At 39.1% G+C, this 13,807-nt stretch overlaps 1 protein-coding gene across 6 annotated transcripts in view; it reads right to left on the bottom strand.

The window, feature by feature from the left end:
* The window catches only part of Odad2 (outer dynein arm docking complex subunit 2), a 174,592-nt gene extending 167,567 nt beyond the window's left edge, over positions 1-7,025 (bottom strand). The window contains exons 1-4 of one of the 6 annotated variants that reach the window (XM_087206972.1): positions 6,753-7,025; positions 6,171-6,295; positions 5,122-5,156; positions 3,590-3,854 (exon numbers count right to left, since the gene is read on the bottom strand). In XM_087206972.1, the coding sequence (XP_087063098.1) occupies positions 3,590-3,813 (224 nt within the window). In that variant the 5' untranslated portion in view covers positions 3,814-3,854; positions 5,122-5,156; positions 6,171-6,295; positions 6,753-7,025. Of the gene's footprint in view, positions 1-3,589; positions 3,855-5,039; positions 5,157-6,170; positions 6,296-6,583 lie in introns of those variants that run through there. The other 5 variants (XM_087206970.1, XM_004861838.4, XM_087206969.1 and 2 more) reach the window with 5 other exon arrangements.
* Between the last annotated feature and the right edge of the window lie 6,782 nt (positions 7,026-13,807).

The raw sequence follows: 13,807 nt of genomic DNA, 5'->3' as shown, positions 1-13,807 counted from the left end.
GGGTGGGGATGGAATTGGGCCTTGCAGGTGCCCGTGCTGCTAAGCAGAGCACTGGATGAAGACGGGGCTCCAAGCCGCTCTGGGACCTCACCGTGCTGTGGGCCAAGATGTGATTTTTAATAAAATGGAGTACTATTGGGGCAGGGGATTTAGCTCAGCGGTTTCACCACCTGCTGCACAAGCGCAAGGACCCGAGTTCAATCCCCGGTACCAAAAAAAAAAAAAAAAGTGGAGTACTACTCAGCCATAAAGAATGAGAAGCTAGAGGCATTTATAGCTAAATGGATGCATATTGAGACCATACTCTTAAGTGAAATAAATAGGACTCACATGTGTAAATACCGAATAGTTTCTCTAGTGTGAGAAACTGAAAGTGTAAATAATGATTAAAATGAATAATTGATAATTTGAAATAGGAAGAAAAGGTCCAAAGGGATAGGGGAAGTAGGAGGGGAAGGGGAAAGGAAAGAAGGGAAAGGAAAAATTATGAGAAAAGAAAAAAATGAAAACAAAGTCTATGTAAATAGGGAAGGGTGGAGGGGGTGAAGGGCGTACAGGTAATGAGGAAAAAATAAGAACCAAGATGCATCATGTACAGGTACAAGCACCCAATGATAAATGTAAAGGTATTGTATACCTAAAATGTACCAATAAAAGAATTTAAGCAAAAAAAAAGAAAAAGAAAAAGAAATAAAACAACACAATGTTTATAGGTTGAGTATAACATTAAGGATGATGTAATTCAGGCCTTCATAATATTGATCAGAAAACTAGGGCCTAGAAAGGTATGGATTATGCTGCAAGTGTTTATACTGGAGGAGACAATTTGTCTTCTTGCCCACAGAGAACTTCTACCAGCATATAGTTTTGTTCCAATTCACATATATCACTAAGATACAGCAGAAAGAGGCTTGCAAGTAAAATATGGCAGCTTCAGAGCACACATGACTGAAAAACTAGTTTTACCAGAGAAGGAGAGGAAAGAATGGAAAATTACATTCTCCCAATGTGATTCTGAATGATTAATCAATTTGTTAACTTCCCAAACTCCTTTCTAGGATTCAAAGCACTGCTGCTGTAGGTGCAGCCACTAACAGATGAGAGTGCACTCTGTCTTCAGTCACATGTGGGCTTCACTGTGAGGTATTTCAGGAAGAGTAGTAAAATGAAAATAAAGCTATTTTCTCTAAAAAAAATTAAACGTGAGAAGATGATGACATAGGTTACCACGGGATAAATAGGTTTGGAATTATTCTAATGGAAAAGATGAATTATGCAACATCTGGAAAGTGCTGTACCTATTCAATTAGAACACTCCGCACAAAAGGAAAGAAGATGGCAATGAAATGTGAGAGCTTTTCAATATGTGACGAAAGGATCGGTTTCAAATAGCAAATGTTAATTTGGCTAATGAAGGAAGCTGCTCAGACTTCTACTGACTGCCACAGAGAAGTCATACAAACGTACAACATCCAATGAGAAGGCCACAAACACCAGTACATTCCCACCAATATCTGCAGAGACCAACACAACAGGTTAGCTTACCTATTTTATACACTTAAAATAGATTAAACTGACTTGTTTTGGAAGAAGAGACAGGAGAGAAAGTATAGCCACAAGAAAGATTGCCTTTATTCTAAAACACGCAAGGACACGATTATATGACAGAAAATTATATGATAGAAGCACATCCAAGAGACTTCAGTTCAAGCCTTTCCTGATGACTTTGACCTTACGCTTGGACACACAGACCTGAATCCTATCTGAAAGAAGAATAGTAAGGGCCAGAAAAGTGTATAGGAACCAAAAGGCATAGATAAGGTAGCTGGACTACTTTAACAATGAATTCTTCTGGCTACTGAGGCCATTTCTGGTTTTTATCACTCATTTTGTTGCTAGAAATAACAAACACCACGTGACTATAGCTTGCTGGACTTCTTTGGTCTGGTGCACGGGTGAGACCTGGATGTGAAAGCATTTAGTATTTTCTGCTATTAGCAAAATCTTAGCTGTATCCTTGCTTTCTTCAAGGCAATCAGCACCTCTCTAGTTTTCATTAGAGCCACACTAGCTTGGTTTCCTTCGCATACAATAAGCAATGCTCCCAGATCTCTCCCATCCCTTCCAACACCAAAGACATTACCACTAGAGGCCAGAAACAAAAATGACAGCCAGAAGCATTACCCTAAGGAAAGGGTGCCTGCTAAATCCCACAGAGGTAGGACAAGGGGTAGTTGTTTCCAAATATATACAGTGTTACAATGTTAAAATATAATGTTTAGAACAGAAGACTATACATAAAGACAGCATGCAGAAATTTAAGCATGGAAATAAAGCAAAAAAGAATTTGGACAAGAATAGAGAAAGAAAAACAGTGACACATTTGAGGCATGCATAACACCCACCTACCTAGGAAGCAGATGTGGTCATGATTGTGCTTGGAACACAAAATTAACACACAGTCCAGATACAACGGCAATCACGATTTTTTTCTGTCATATGATTTAAAGCCATCTTTGAACAAAGGAATTAATATATTTCTAATTGGTTTTGCAGATGTTTTTTATCTTTTCAAGAGTTAGGAAAAACACTGAACTTCGGTGGGATCAACAAAGAATGGGGGACTCATCCAGAAATGACAAGAACTTGGGGAGAAAGTGACCTTTGGCAGAGTAAGCCATAAAATACACCAATAAAAATTTTCAAAATATTCACAGAGAAGGAAAACCAATCTAAGAATTAAAGAATTCTTAGATGCAGGTCAAGAATGGTTTTGCAGTTCTAAAAATGAAATTCTGACCCTATGGTCACAAATAATCCCAAAGGGGAAAGAGGAAAAAGACATCTTATAGGAAGCTTTGGGTAGCTCCGGAACTATTTTTATAAGGTCAGACTATCAAACTTTATATGCAAAACCAAAAAAAGACAAGATGACAGAAAAAAGCTGTGTAAAAGGCACAATAAACTAAGGATGCATTATTACACATAATTATGTGTTTATATAATTTTATGTATATACGTGGCTGTTCATTTTTTTCGAGTACTGTGAATTGAACCCAGGGCCTTCACACTGAGCTACATCTCCAGCCCATTTTTTATTTTTACTTTTTAAATTTTTGAGACATGATCTTTGCTAAATCACTACTTTGCCTGTGGGAGGGATTTTGTCTGTATCAGATGTCACAAAACCAGAGGCTCCTAGCACGGAGCAGCCAATAGGGATGGGTGGAAAGGCCAAGCATGAAGCAGCAGTGGTGGCCTGGAGAATGTATCCTCTACCAAGAGAAAATGAAGTTTAAATTTATAAATTAAATAAAGTACTGTGTTGGGTAATTGAAATAGCCTCAAATTTCAATGACTGATTCCCATTGGGAATCCCTAATTTATTTTTTATTTTTATTTATTTTTATTTTTTTTGGTACCGGGGATCGAACTCTGATCCTTGCGCTTGCGCAGCAGGTAAGGAATCTCTAATTTAGGGGATTTCTGAGACACATGGAGGCTAAGTGGCTTTTCCAAAGCACACAACCAATTAATAAAAATATGTACAATAATGAAATTAAATTCTAGAAACAATTAAGTGGCTTACCTGACAATATAACCTGATTCAAAGGCTGAGGGCTCCAAATTTGTTTTCCACTCAAGTGGTTCTACAAAAACAAATTTAGCTTCTTGGGGGTGATCATAAATAAAATGCTCCACAAATATAGTGATCTCCTGCAGTAATACTTCATTCAGCGGGGTGAGCTCCAGGGTCCCCGTCCTGTAGCCGGCTGCTGTCCACTGCCCCAGTCTTGTCAGCGCCAAACCCATGGTTTCCACTAATCCCCCTCGGGTCTGAGCTCACACACACTCTGCATGAGGGCAGAAAGAGTGAGACAGAGTCAACACCGTCCAGCGCAGTTTCCATTTTCAAGATTTAAAATTAGTTTTATTCAACCCACAGTCTGCTTCGTAATCTTAGAGATTCATTTTTTAATTATGAAATGGCTCTTCAATTTGATAAAATAGTCAAAAAGCTCTAAGTAAAACTTACTGGTATCAACAGATTTTCCAATATCTGCCTGCCCTGAAATCAGTAACTTTTTTCTAACATCATTGGGCCTAAGAAGGAGAATACAGGTAGCTGGACAGAAAATCTACGCAGAAAACTGCAAAAGTGGAAAAAAGAACAGAAGGAGGCTGGCAGCGAGTATTTGGGTTCATAGCTCTGCTAGGGGCTGGAGGTTTAAATGAGAAATTCCCACTTGATCTGGGCCACAAGTCATTCAGAAATATGCTGAAGGCGCTCTGTAATTCTGACTTTCTTTGGTCATAACATCTGTATCAGCACAATGATGACAGATAAACATGATTCTGAGAGTGCTGAAAACACCCTAAGCGCCTTCTGAATTAACAATAAGAACATAATGGTGAATTATAATTTCAATTTTTTCTGAAAAGTAGTACAGGACATATTGATCCTATTGCAAGAATATTTGAGCAATTCAAATGCTGGATTCCCTGGTTCAAATTGCAGATTTGTAAGAAAAAGTAAGGGTCTTTTTTCAATGCATTTATCTAAGCAGATTTTCAAAAGTCTAGCAATAAAATGTAAAAGAAATTCAATGAAATAAATTTCACTCTGGTTACATAGGAAAGTTTTAAAAGATGATCTTTAAAAAGATTACATCTGTAACACTAAATAAAAACCATGTTTTAAAAAAACAGGTTCTGATATAAATGCATAAAGGGTATTATTTTCAGATAATCTATACTGGTTTGTTTTTTCACTTGTAATAACATCGATCCTTAAAGTCTGCCCTCTAGAATATTAGGTCAATGGTCATAAAGCTAAATATAGAATATTGCAGCTTTTTTCATCCATCACTATTAAAAAGGGTCAGAAGTATCTGATTCTACAGATAGGACTTGGAGGTTTTACTTTCTGTATCGTATTAAACCTGGAAATCCAATAACAGGATCTCAGGACTCTCAGTAGGTAAACTCTTGCTGCTGGAAGCCGTAAAGAAACATTGCACATTTGTCTACATAGTTACCAGAACAATGGGAAGGGGACATCACTGGCATTCAGTAAGGAGGACCAACGATGGAAAATGTCCTGAGTAGGACTGCACCTACCAAGCAGGAGGAAGTCTGCTGTGACCTCCAGGCATCTAGCAAGTAAAAAACGTCAGATAAATAATGAGTCTAGAAGGGTTCTCCACTTTACAAAATTCACAAAGTATTTTTTCACAGTTTTAGTATATTCTGAATTTTTTAGGACTGTAACTGTAATAGAAGTGAAAGGGAAATCATACACACTTCATTTTACATGGAACTTTACCAAGAGTTCAGCATTTTGGAAATCATACCATTAATGCCAATATTATTCATAAAGTTTTAGCTGCGATGGTGCATCTGTATCAGCATGCATTTGGAGTTACTGTGTCCGTGGTAATTCTAGGTAAGGCTGGAGTGTATCTGACAACTTTCTTATGTATTCTAGTGTAGTAGTACCCAAGCATTTACAATTATTTTCCTTCATTTAACAAACAGAGCATTTTCAACATCTAAAACTACATTATAAAGGTAAGATTATTATTGGTGGTCTTGATTTCAGAATAGCAAAGTATAACTACAAAATATTTGCTATACAAACCAAATGTTGGATCAGATACACTTGAGAATAGCTGATCTAATTACATAGCTTCATACAAGTAAATAGAGATAAATTCTAGTGAGATGAAATGTATACAATTAACATACAATTTTTTTCTGTGAACTTCTTGTTTCTAATTGCTAATTGATGGAAAATGCTTTAGATTCAAACATATAATCACTTACTGGTGCTTCTGTGATCTTTGAGTTTCCCAATGTTATGAAAATAAGTATAAACTAGGAAAAATAGCCTTCTTTATCTTATATAGAAAAGCTTAGGTAGACAGTTCTGCCTGCTTTTAATTTTAAGCAAAATATTTGTTGTGGTGATCTCATAAAGATACGTAATATATGAATTATTTCTTCCCTGCAACTGTTATTTTTTTAAAATGTGAAACTGCGTAACTTAAAGCTTGCTAAAGTCAACATACCATATAGCAGCTCCTTGGAAAACACTTAGCAAGGGAACTAAGAAACGCAAAGACCTCTCTGTCACGAGAAACTTTTGTAGAACGTTAAGTGCAACTCACCCTTGAATGTGTTTCAATTGGTCCCAGAATCACAACAAGGGGCTGGCTTTACTCAACAAGGCTGCTTAGCAGAAGCCCAAAGGTAAACTGGGCCTGACAATCCAGAAGGCCAGAGCAGAAGAGTACTATTAGAAGAAAATAAGTGACGGTCAAACATAGTCAGTGTAACTCAGGTAAAAATACAAAAACCAAGATTGTTTCATCAAGACAGGCAGCTCACAGTCTGCACCTGGCACCAGGCCCCTGGTTCTTTAAGCCTAACGTGTAACCATGGTTACCCAATGAACACAAATACATGGCACATATATTTGAATGGAAATAAAATTTTAAAAGAAAAGAAGTTCAAAGATAAAGAAGGGGGAAAAGTTTTCTGTAAGTTTGTTCACAGCGACTGGGAATCACGCTTTCTCTACCAATCCAGCCAGGCACGATGTTTCTTCTTAAGCGTCAGCTTGAAGCTTCGCTCTCTCGAATAAAATGAAACCCATCCGAGTTATTTCCGTGGCCTGGGCCGAGCCCCAGGAGGGCGAGAGGCGCCCAGAGTACCGGGCCGAGCGGGTCCCCGCACCCGGCCGCGCTCACCTGTAGCCCTGCCGCCGCGTCTTCCCGTTGCTAGGACGCCGCGCAGCCCGCAGATTGGTTCCGGCGGTCCAGACCCGCACCGCCCGGTCCCAGCCCAACCGCTGCGCCGAACCCGGGCGGCGACGTCGGCCCCGCTGCGTCCCACCTGCGCCCCGCTGGGAACAGTTCCTCCTCCCTGGGCGCCCAGGCTGGGTCCCCGCCGCCCGGCCCTGGGAGGTGTCTGCTTCCTCCACACTCGCGAGCAGCCTGGGGCTTTCTGCAATTTAACACGGAGCAGGAAGCAAACGGGAACAGTCCTTAGAAACAGTTTCTGAAATGGAAACAAAGTCTTTGGAGATAGGGAGGGCAGGGGAAGGGGGAACAATAAGAACCAAGATGGATTATGTAAAGGTGCAAATTTCCATGATGGATGTATTATATTGTATACCTATGATGTGGCAATAAAATAAAATTTAAATAAAAATAAAAATAGGGCCAGGGATTTAGCTCAGTGGTTCCCGAGCCTGCCTAACAAGCGCAAGGTCCTGAGTTCGGTCCCCGGTACCAAAAATAAATAAATAAATAATAAAAAAAATAAAAAAGAAACACAGTTTCTGTTCTGAGTCTCCACTGGCCTGCACACCGTGTATTCCGCTTACATTTCGCAGAGCCCTCAAAAAAATAGTGTAAGGCTGCTTGTTCTCCTAGGAGATCGGAGGCTTTCATCTTTCCCTGAAAAGTAGATGTGGTACTACACCAATCCCCATCAGAAAGGCAGAAACTGCGCTTCAGTCGTCTACTCCATAAAATTGGAATCAAGTGAGAACATTTCTCCCATCTTTTATTATTATTATTGTTGTTATTATTGCAGTTTACCTTTGTCTGTGAAGATGGTCTTAACCCCACATTAGCCATTCTGCCGAAAAGGATGCGGGGAGCGGGGCTGAGAGAGTGTGGAAAAAGAGAATTACTGAGGCTGGGAGAAAGGAGGAGGCACAGTACACAGTTTCAGCAGGCAGCGTTTGGGGACCAAATGCTGGATAATTTAAGGTGGAAGAGCAGAACCGCGGCATTCTTTCCCTGTGCCGAGTGAAGGAGGGTATATTGCATGTCAGGATGTTATACTGCCCCAGCTCAGCAGAGCCTCGCTGCCGACGCTAGAGATGGGACGTAAAGATATTTGGACTTTGCCTGATTTTATTTGGGTTCTTTCCTTGTCTTTTTGAAAGGATGAAAGTGGTTAGGGATGGAATAATTTTGCCTAGAGGAACTTCCACCTGCAGAGAAGTCTAGACTTCTCTACTCCCAGCACCTCCCGAAGGATTTAGCATGACTCCTGTCTTGTCGCCTGTCTCCGGCCACTATAAAGGAAGCTCCAGAAAACACCGGGAGTCCTGGAAGGCTGGAGCCCTAAGATTTAGCGGGGTGACGGGTGCTCCGCAGGAACAAAATTGACAAATCACCTGCTGAGCCTTGGCTGGCTCTGACACCCCGTTGAACTAGGCGCTGGAAGGCAAGGCCCACGTTCTCTGGGACACAGTTGCTAGCTTGAGGACTGGGGTCCGTTTTCCCAGAAAAGAGCCGAGCACATGCAGGAGTGCGCTGTGCCTGAGGCCTTTCCCAGCACCTCCTGCAGCTAGGCCATGGGTACAGGACCCTGGTGTATCCAGTGGAACTTTGGAAAAAGTCTGTCAGAGGCCCCGGGAAGAGCTTGGAAGTTTTTGGTTCTCCTTTGTGAATGACGTCGGCTAAAATGCTCCTGAAAAACTATCCATTCTAGCTTGGCTAAGCCACTTCCTTGGGTGCAGACCAGAATTCAGGTGCAGGCTTTGTGTCGGGTTTGTAGGACTGTCATTCAGAGGTACCACATCCTGGGCTGCTTAAGCACCGGAAGTGGATCTTCTCACAATTTTGAACCCTGAAAGTCTAAAATTCAGGTGTTGGTGGGATCCTTTTTAAAAAAATTATTAATTATATTGGTAAATTTAAGTTATACAATATAATGACATTCATCATTGGAAATTTGCACCTTTACATAATCTCTCTTGGTTCTTATTTTTCCCCCTTCCCCTGCCCTCTCTTCAACCCCTCCATCCCTCCCTATTTACAAAGACTTTGTTTCCATTTTTTTCTTTTTCTCATATTAATTCCATTCCCTTCTTTCCTTTCCCCTACCCCTCCTATTTCCCCTTTCCTTTTGCCCCTTTTCTTCCTATTTCACATTATCTGCTACACCTTTTAGTCCTTATTTACACTTTCAGTTTCTCACACTAGAGAAACTATTTAGTATTTACACGTGTGTGTCCTATTTATTTCACTTAAGATTATTGCTTCAATGTCCATCCATTTAGCTAAAAATGACTCCTTTCTCATTCTTTATGGCTGAGTAATACTCCATTTTATAAAAAAAAAAAAAAAAAACACATTTTCTTTATCCAGTCTCCAGTTGATGGGTATTTGGGCTGTTTCCAAGTTTTTTTGTTTGCTTGTTTTTGTTTTTGTTACCAGAGTTTGACTCAGGTCCTTGTGCTTGCGCAGCAGGTGGCAAAACCACTGAGCTAAATCCCCCGCCCTGTCGCCAAATTTTAGCTACTAACTGTACTGCTGTGAACATGGGTGCACATATATCACTGCAGTATGATTCTTTTTTTTTTTTTTGTACCGGGGTATGATTCTTTTAATTCTTTGGGGAAGATACCCAGCAGGGGAATAGCTGGGTCAAATGGGACTTCCAGTCTTAGTTTTTTGAGCTATCTCCATACTGATTTCCACAGTGGTTGCACCAGTCAGCACTCCCACCAGCAGTGGAGCAGGGTTCCTCTTTCCCCACAGCCCCGCCAGCATTTGTTATTGGTTGATTTCATGATAGCAGCCATTCTTTCTGGGGTGAGGTAGAATCTCAGTGTTGTTTGCATCTCTCAAATGACCAGTGATGTTCAACATTTTTTCATATGTTTATTTACTATTTCTACTTCTTTGTCAAAGAAATGTCTGTTCATTTCAGATGCTCATTTTAGGATTGGGTCTTTAAATTTGGGAGGTATGATTTTTTAAAGTTCTTTATAGATTCTAGATAGTAGACCTTTGTCTGAGGGACAGCTGTTGAAAATTTTTTCTGAAATTGTGCATTGTCTCTTCACACTATTGGTGGTTTCTCTTGCTGTGCAGAAGCTTTTGAATAAGAAGAGATCCCACTTGTTGATTCTTTGTGCTAGTTCATGGGCAACTGAGGTTTTGTTCATAAAATCTTTTCCTGCACCAATGTCTTCAAGAGTTCTTCCTAAACTCTCTTCCAGCCAGTTTAGTGTTTCTGTTTTAATATTTAGATCTTTAATCCATTTTGATTTTAGTTCAGTGCCTGGTAAGAGATATAGATCTAGTTGTAATCTTTGGCAAATTGAAACCCAATTCTTCCAGCACAATTTATTAAAGAGGCTGTCTTTCCTCCAGTGAGGGAATTTGCCTCCTTTATCAAAGATGAGGTGGCTGAGTGTGTCTGGTGTTGTTTCTGCATCTTCTAATCTGTTCCACTGGTCCTCAGGTCTGTTTCTTTGCCAGTACTATGCTGTTTTTATCACAGTAGCTTTGTAGTAGAGTTGCAGGTTGGGGATTGTGATACCCACTACCTTGTCTTTATTGCTTAGTATTGCTTTTGCTATTCTAGGTCTCTTCTTGTTCCAAATGAATTTTTGGATTGTTTTCTCAAGGTCCGTGAAGTATGCTGCTGGGATCTCAATTGGGATTGCATTGAATCTATATAGCAGTTTTGGAAGTATGGCCATTTTCACTATGTTGATTCTTCCTACCCAGGAGCAAGGGATATCTTTCCATTTTCTGATATTCTCTTCAATCTCTCTTTTCAGAGTGCTATAGTTTTCAGAGAAGAGGTCTTTGATTTCTTTCATTAGGTTGATTCCCAGGTATTTCATTTTGGATGCAATTGTGAAAGGAATTGTTTGCCCTATTTCTGCCTCAGTGAGTTTGTTGTTCATGTAGAGGAAAGCTATTGATTCTTGTGTGTTTACCTTGTATCCAGCTACTTTACTGAATTTGGTTATTAAGTCTAGAAGACTTTTGGTGGAGTTCTTGCAGTCTTCTATATAGAGTATCATGTCATCTGCAAATAATGACAATTTGATTTCATTTCCTATCTTTATTCCTTTTATTTCTTTCCCTTGTCTAATTGCTGTGGCTGATGTTTCCAAAACTATATTGAACAGGAGTGGTAATAGTGGAAATCCTTATCTTATTCCTGATTTTAGTGTGAAGGATTTCAGTTTTTGACCATTTAGTACGATATTTATTGGCTGTTGGTTTTGCATAGATGGCTTTTATCAGATTGAGGTAGAGTCCATCTATCTATTGTTTTTATCATAAATGCATGTTGGATTTTGTCAAATGCTTTTTCTGCATCTATTGAAATGATCATATGGTTTTTGTCCTTGGTTCTATTAATATAGTGTATTACATTGATTGATTTGCATATGTTGAACCATCCCTGCATGGCTGGGATAAATCCCACTTGGTCAGGGTGTATGATCTTCTGGTGATCTTCTCCATTCTATTTGCCAGTATCTTATTAACAATTTTTACATCTATGTTCATTAGTGAGATTGGCCTATAGTTCTCTTTTTTCAGTTGGGTCTTTCTCTGCTTTGGGGATCAAGGTGATGCTTGCTTCCTGGAATGAATTTGGGAGTATTGCTTCCCTTTCAATTTCATTGAAGAATTTAAACAGTAGTGGCAGTAGTCCCTCTCTAAATGTCTTGTAGAATTCAGCAGTGATGCCATCAGGACCTGGGATTTTCCTAGTTGGTAAGCTTTTAATTACATTTTCAATTTCATTGATTGATATTGGGTCATTTAGAATTTTTACGTCATCTTTGTTTAACTGTGGTAATTCACATGTATCTAGGAATCTGTCCATTTCTTCTGTATTTTCCATCTTATTGGGGTATAGGTTCTCGAAGTAGGTATTGAGGATCCTCTGGATTTCTGCTGGGTCCGTTGTAATTTCATCGTTTTCATTCCTAATTGCATAGATTTGGGCCTTTTCTTTCCTTTTTCTGATAAGGTTGGTTAAGGGTTTGTCAATTTTGTTTATTCTCTTAAAGAACCAACTCTTGGCTTCACTGATTACTTGTATTGTTCTCTTAGTCTCCATTGCATTGATTTCTGCTCTGATCTTTATAATTTCCTCCCTTGTATGAGCATTGGGTTTGTCCTGCCTTTCTTTTTCTAGAAGCTTGAGGTTCAGCATCAGGTTGTATAATTGGGCTCACTCTGTTTTCCTCATGTGAGTGTGCACTGCTATGAATTTCCCTTATAAGGCTGTTTTCATTGTGTCCCATAGATTCCTGTATGTTGTACTGTTATTGTCATTTAACTTCAGGAACTGTCTGATTTCTTCAATTTCCTGTGTGAACCATTGGTTATTCAGAAGTGTATTGTGCAGTTTCCATGTGTTTATGAAATTCTTGAAGTTTCTTTTGCTATTGATCTCCAATTTCATTGCACTATGGTCTGACAATATACAGGGGATAACTTCCATTCCTTTGCACTTACTTAAACATGTTCTATGAGTGAGTATGCGGTGTATTTTAGAGAATGCCCCATGTGCAGCTGAAAAGAATGTGCATTCTGATTTTGTGGGGTTGAACACTCTGTAAACATCCTGTTAAGTTCATTTCTTCAAGAGTTTGATTGAGTTCTAGTATTTTGTTGTTTATTTTTTGTCTAGTTGCCCTATCTATTTGTGACAGTGGGGTATTAAGGTCCCCCACTACTATTGTATTAGTGCTTATATGATTTTTCATGTCCGTTAGTATTTGTTTTATATAGTTGGGTGCACTAGTGTTTGGTCCATATATATTAATGATTGTCATCTCTTCCTCTTGGATTGTTCCCTTTACAAGGATGTAGTGTCCTTCTCTGTCTCTCTTAATCAGTGTTGGTTTGAAATCCACTTGATCTGCAAAGAGGATAGCTACTCCTGCTTTTTTTCAGGTTCCTGTCACATGGAGTATCATTTTCCACCCTATAACTTTCAGTCTATGAGTTTCTTTTTGAATTAAGTGTGTTTCTTGTATGCAGCATACTGTTGGATCTTGCCTCTTGACGCATTTTGCCAGTCTATTTCTTTTGATTGGTGAATTGAGACCACTAACCTTGATGGTTATAATTGTTATGTATTGACTTATCCTTGTCATGACTTTTTCTTTTTGTTGGATTATCCCCCTTTGCATTTAATTTCTTGTTGTACCTAATGGATTCATTCTTCAGGGCTTCCTGGGGTTGTTATCCTCATTGTCTTTTCCTAGGATATTGTTTAAAATTTTTCAGAGTGCTGGTTTGGTATTCATGAAGTTCCTAAGGTGCTCTTTGTCATGAAAGTATCTTATTTTTCCATCAATTTTGAAAGATAGTTTTGCAGGGTACATCAATCTGGGTTGGAGGTTGTTTTCCTTTAGGTCTTGAAATACATCACTCCAAGCTTTTCTTGCCTTGTGGGTTTATTTTGAGAAGTCTGCTATGATTCTGATGGGCTTTCTTCTGTATGCAGTTTGTTTCTTTTCTCTAACTGCTTGTAGAATTTTGTTCTTCTGTTGGGTTTCTGGAATCTTAACTATCATATGCCTATGTGTAGTTTTTTTTTATCAAGGCTAGTTGGAGTCCTATTTGTCTCACTTATCTCTATGTCAAGTTCTTTCCCCCTAGTTGGGAAATTTTCTGCCATTACTTCTGTGAACAGTTTTTTTTATGTCATCTGCACTCTCTCCTGTGTCTTCCTTGACTCCAGTCACTCTGATGTTATTCTTCCTTGAATTGTTTAGCAGCTGCTGGATTAATTTCCTGTGGTCCCTTACTATTTTTAAGAAATTTTTCTTTTCCTCATCACTAATTGTAATCCTATCTTCTCTATCTGAAATTCTATCCTCCCATTGGCTCATTCTGCTGCATAAACTTTCAGTGGAGTTTTTAATCTCTTGGAAATCTGTTTGCATCTGTTTTATGGATTCCATTTATTTCCTACATTGGGATTTCATCATATTACTCAGCTCCTCTATTTTTTTTTA

The sequence above is a fragment of the Heterocephalus glaber genome, unplaced genomic scaffold (genome assembly GCF_053883595.1).
Source record: "Heterocephalus glaber isolate CG9 unplaced genomic scaffold, H.glaber_assembly_v1.0 deba00000738, whole genome shotgun sequence".
NCBI lineage: Eukaryota > Metazoa > Chordata > Mammalia > Rodentia > Bathyergidae > Heterocephalus > Heterocephalus glaber.
The sequence above is the reverse complement of the archived record's forward strand: the minus strand, read 5'-3'. Positions and strand labels throughout refer to the sequence as shown.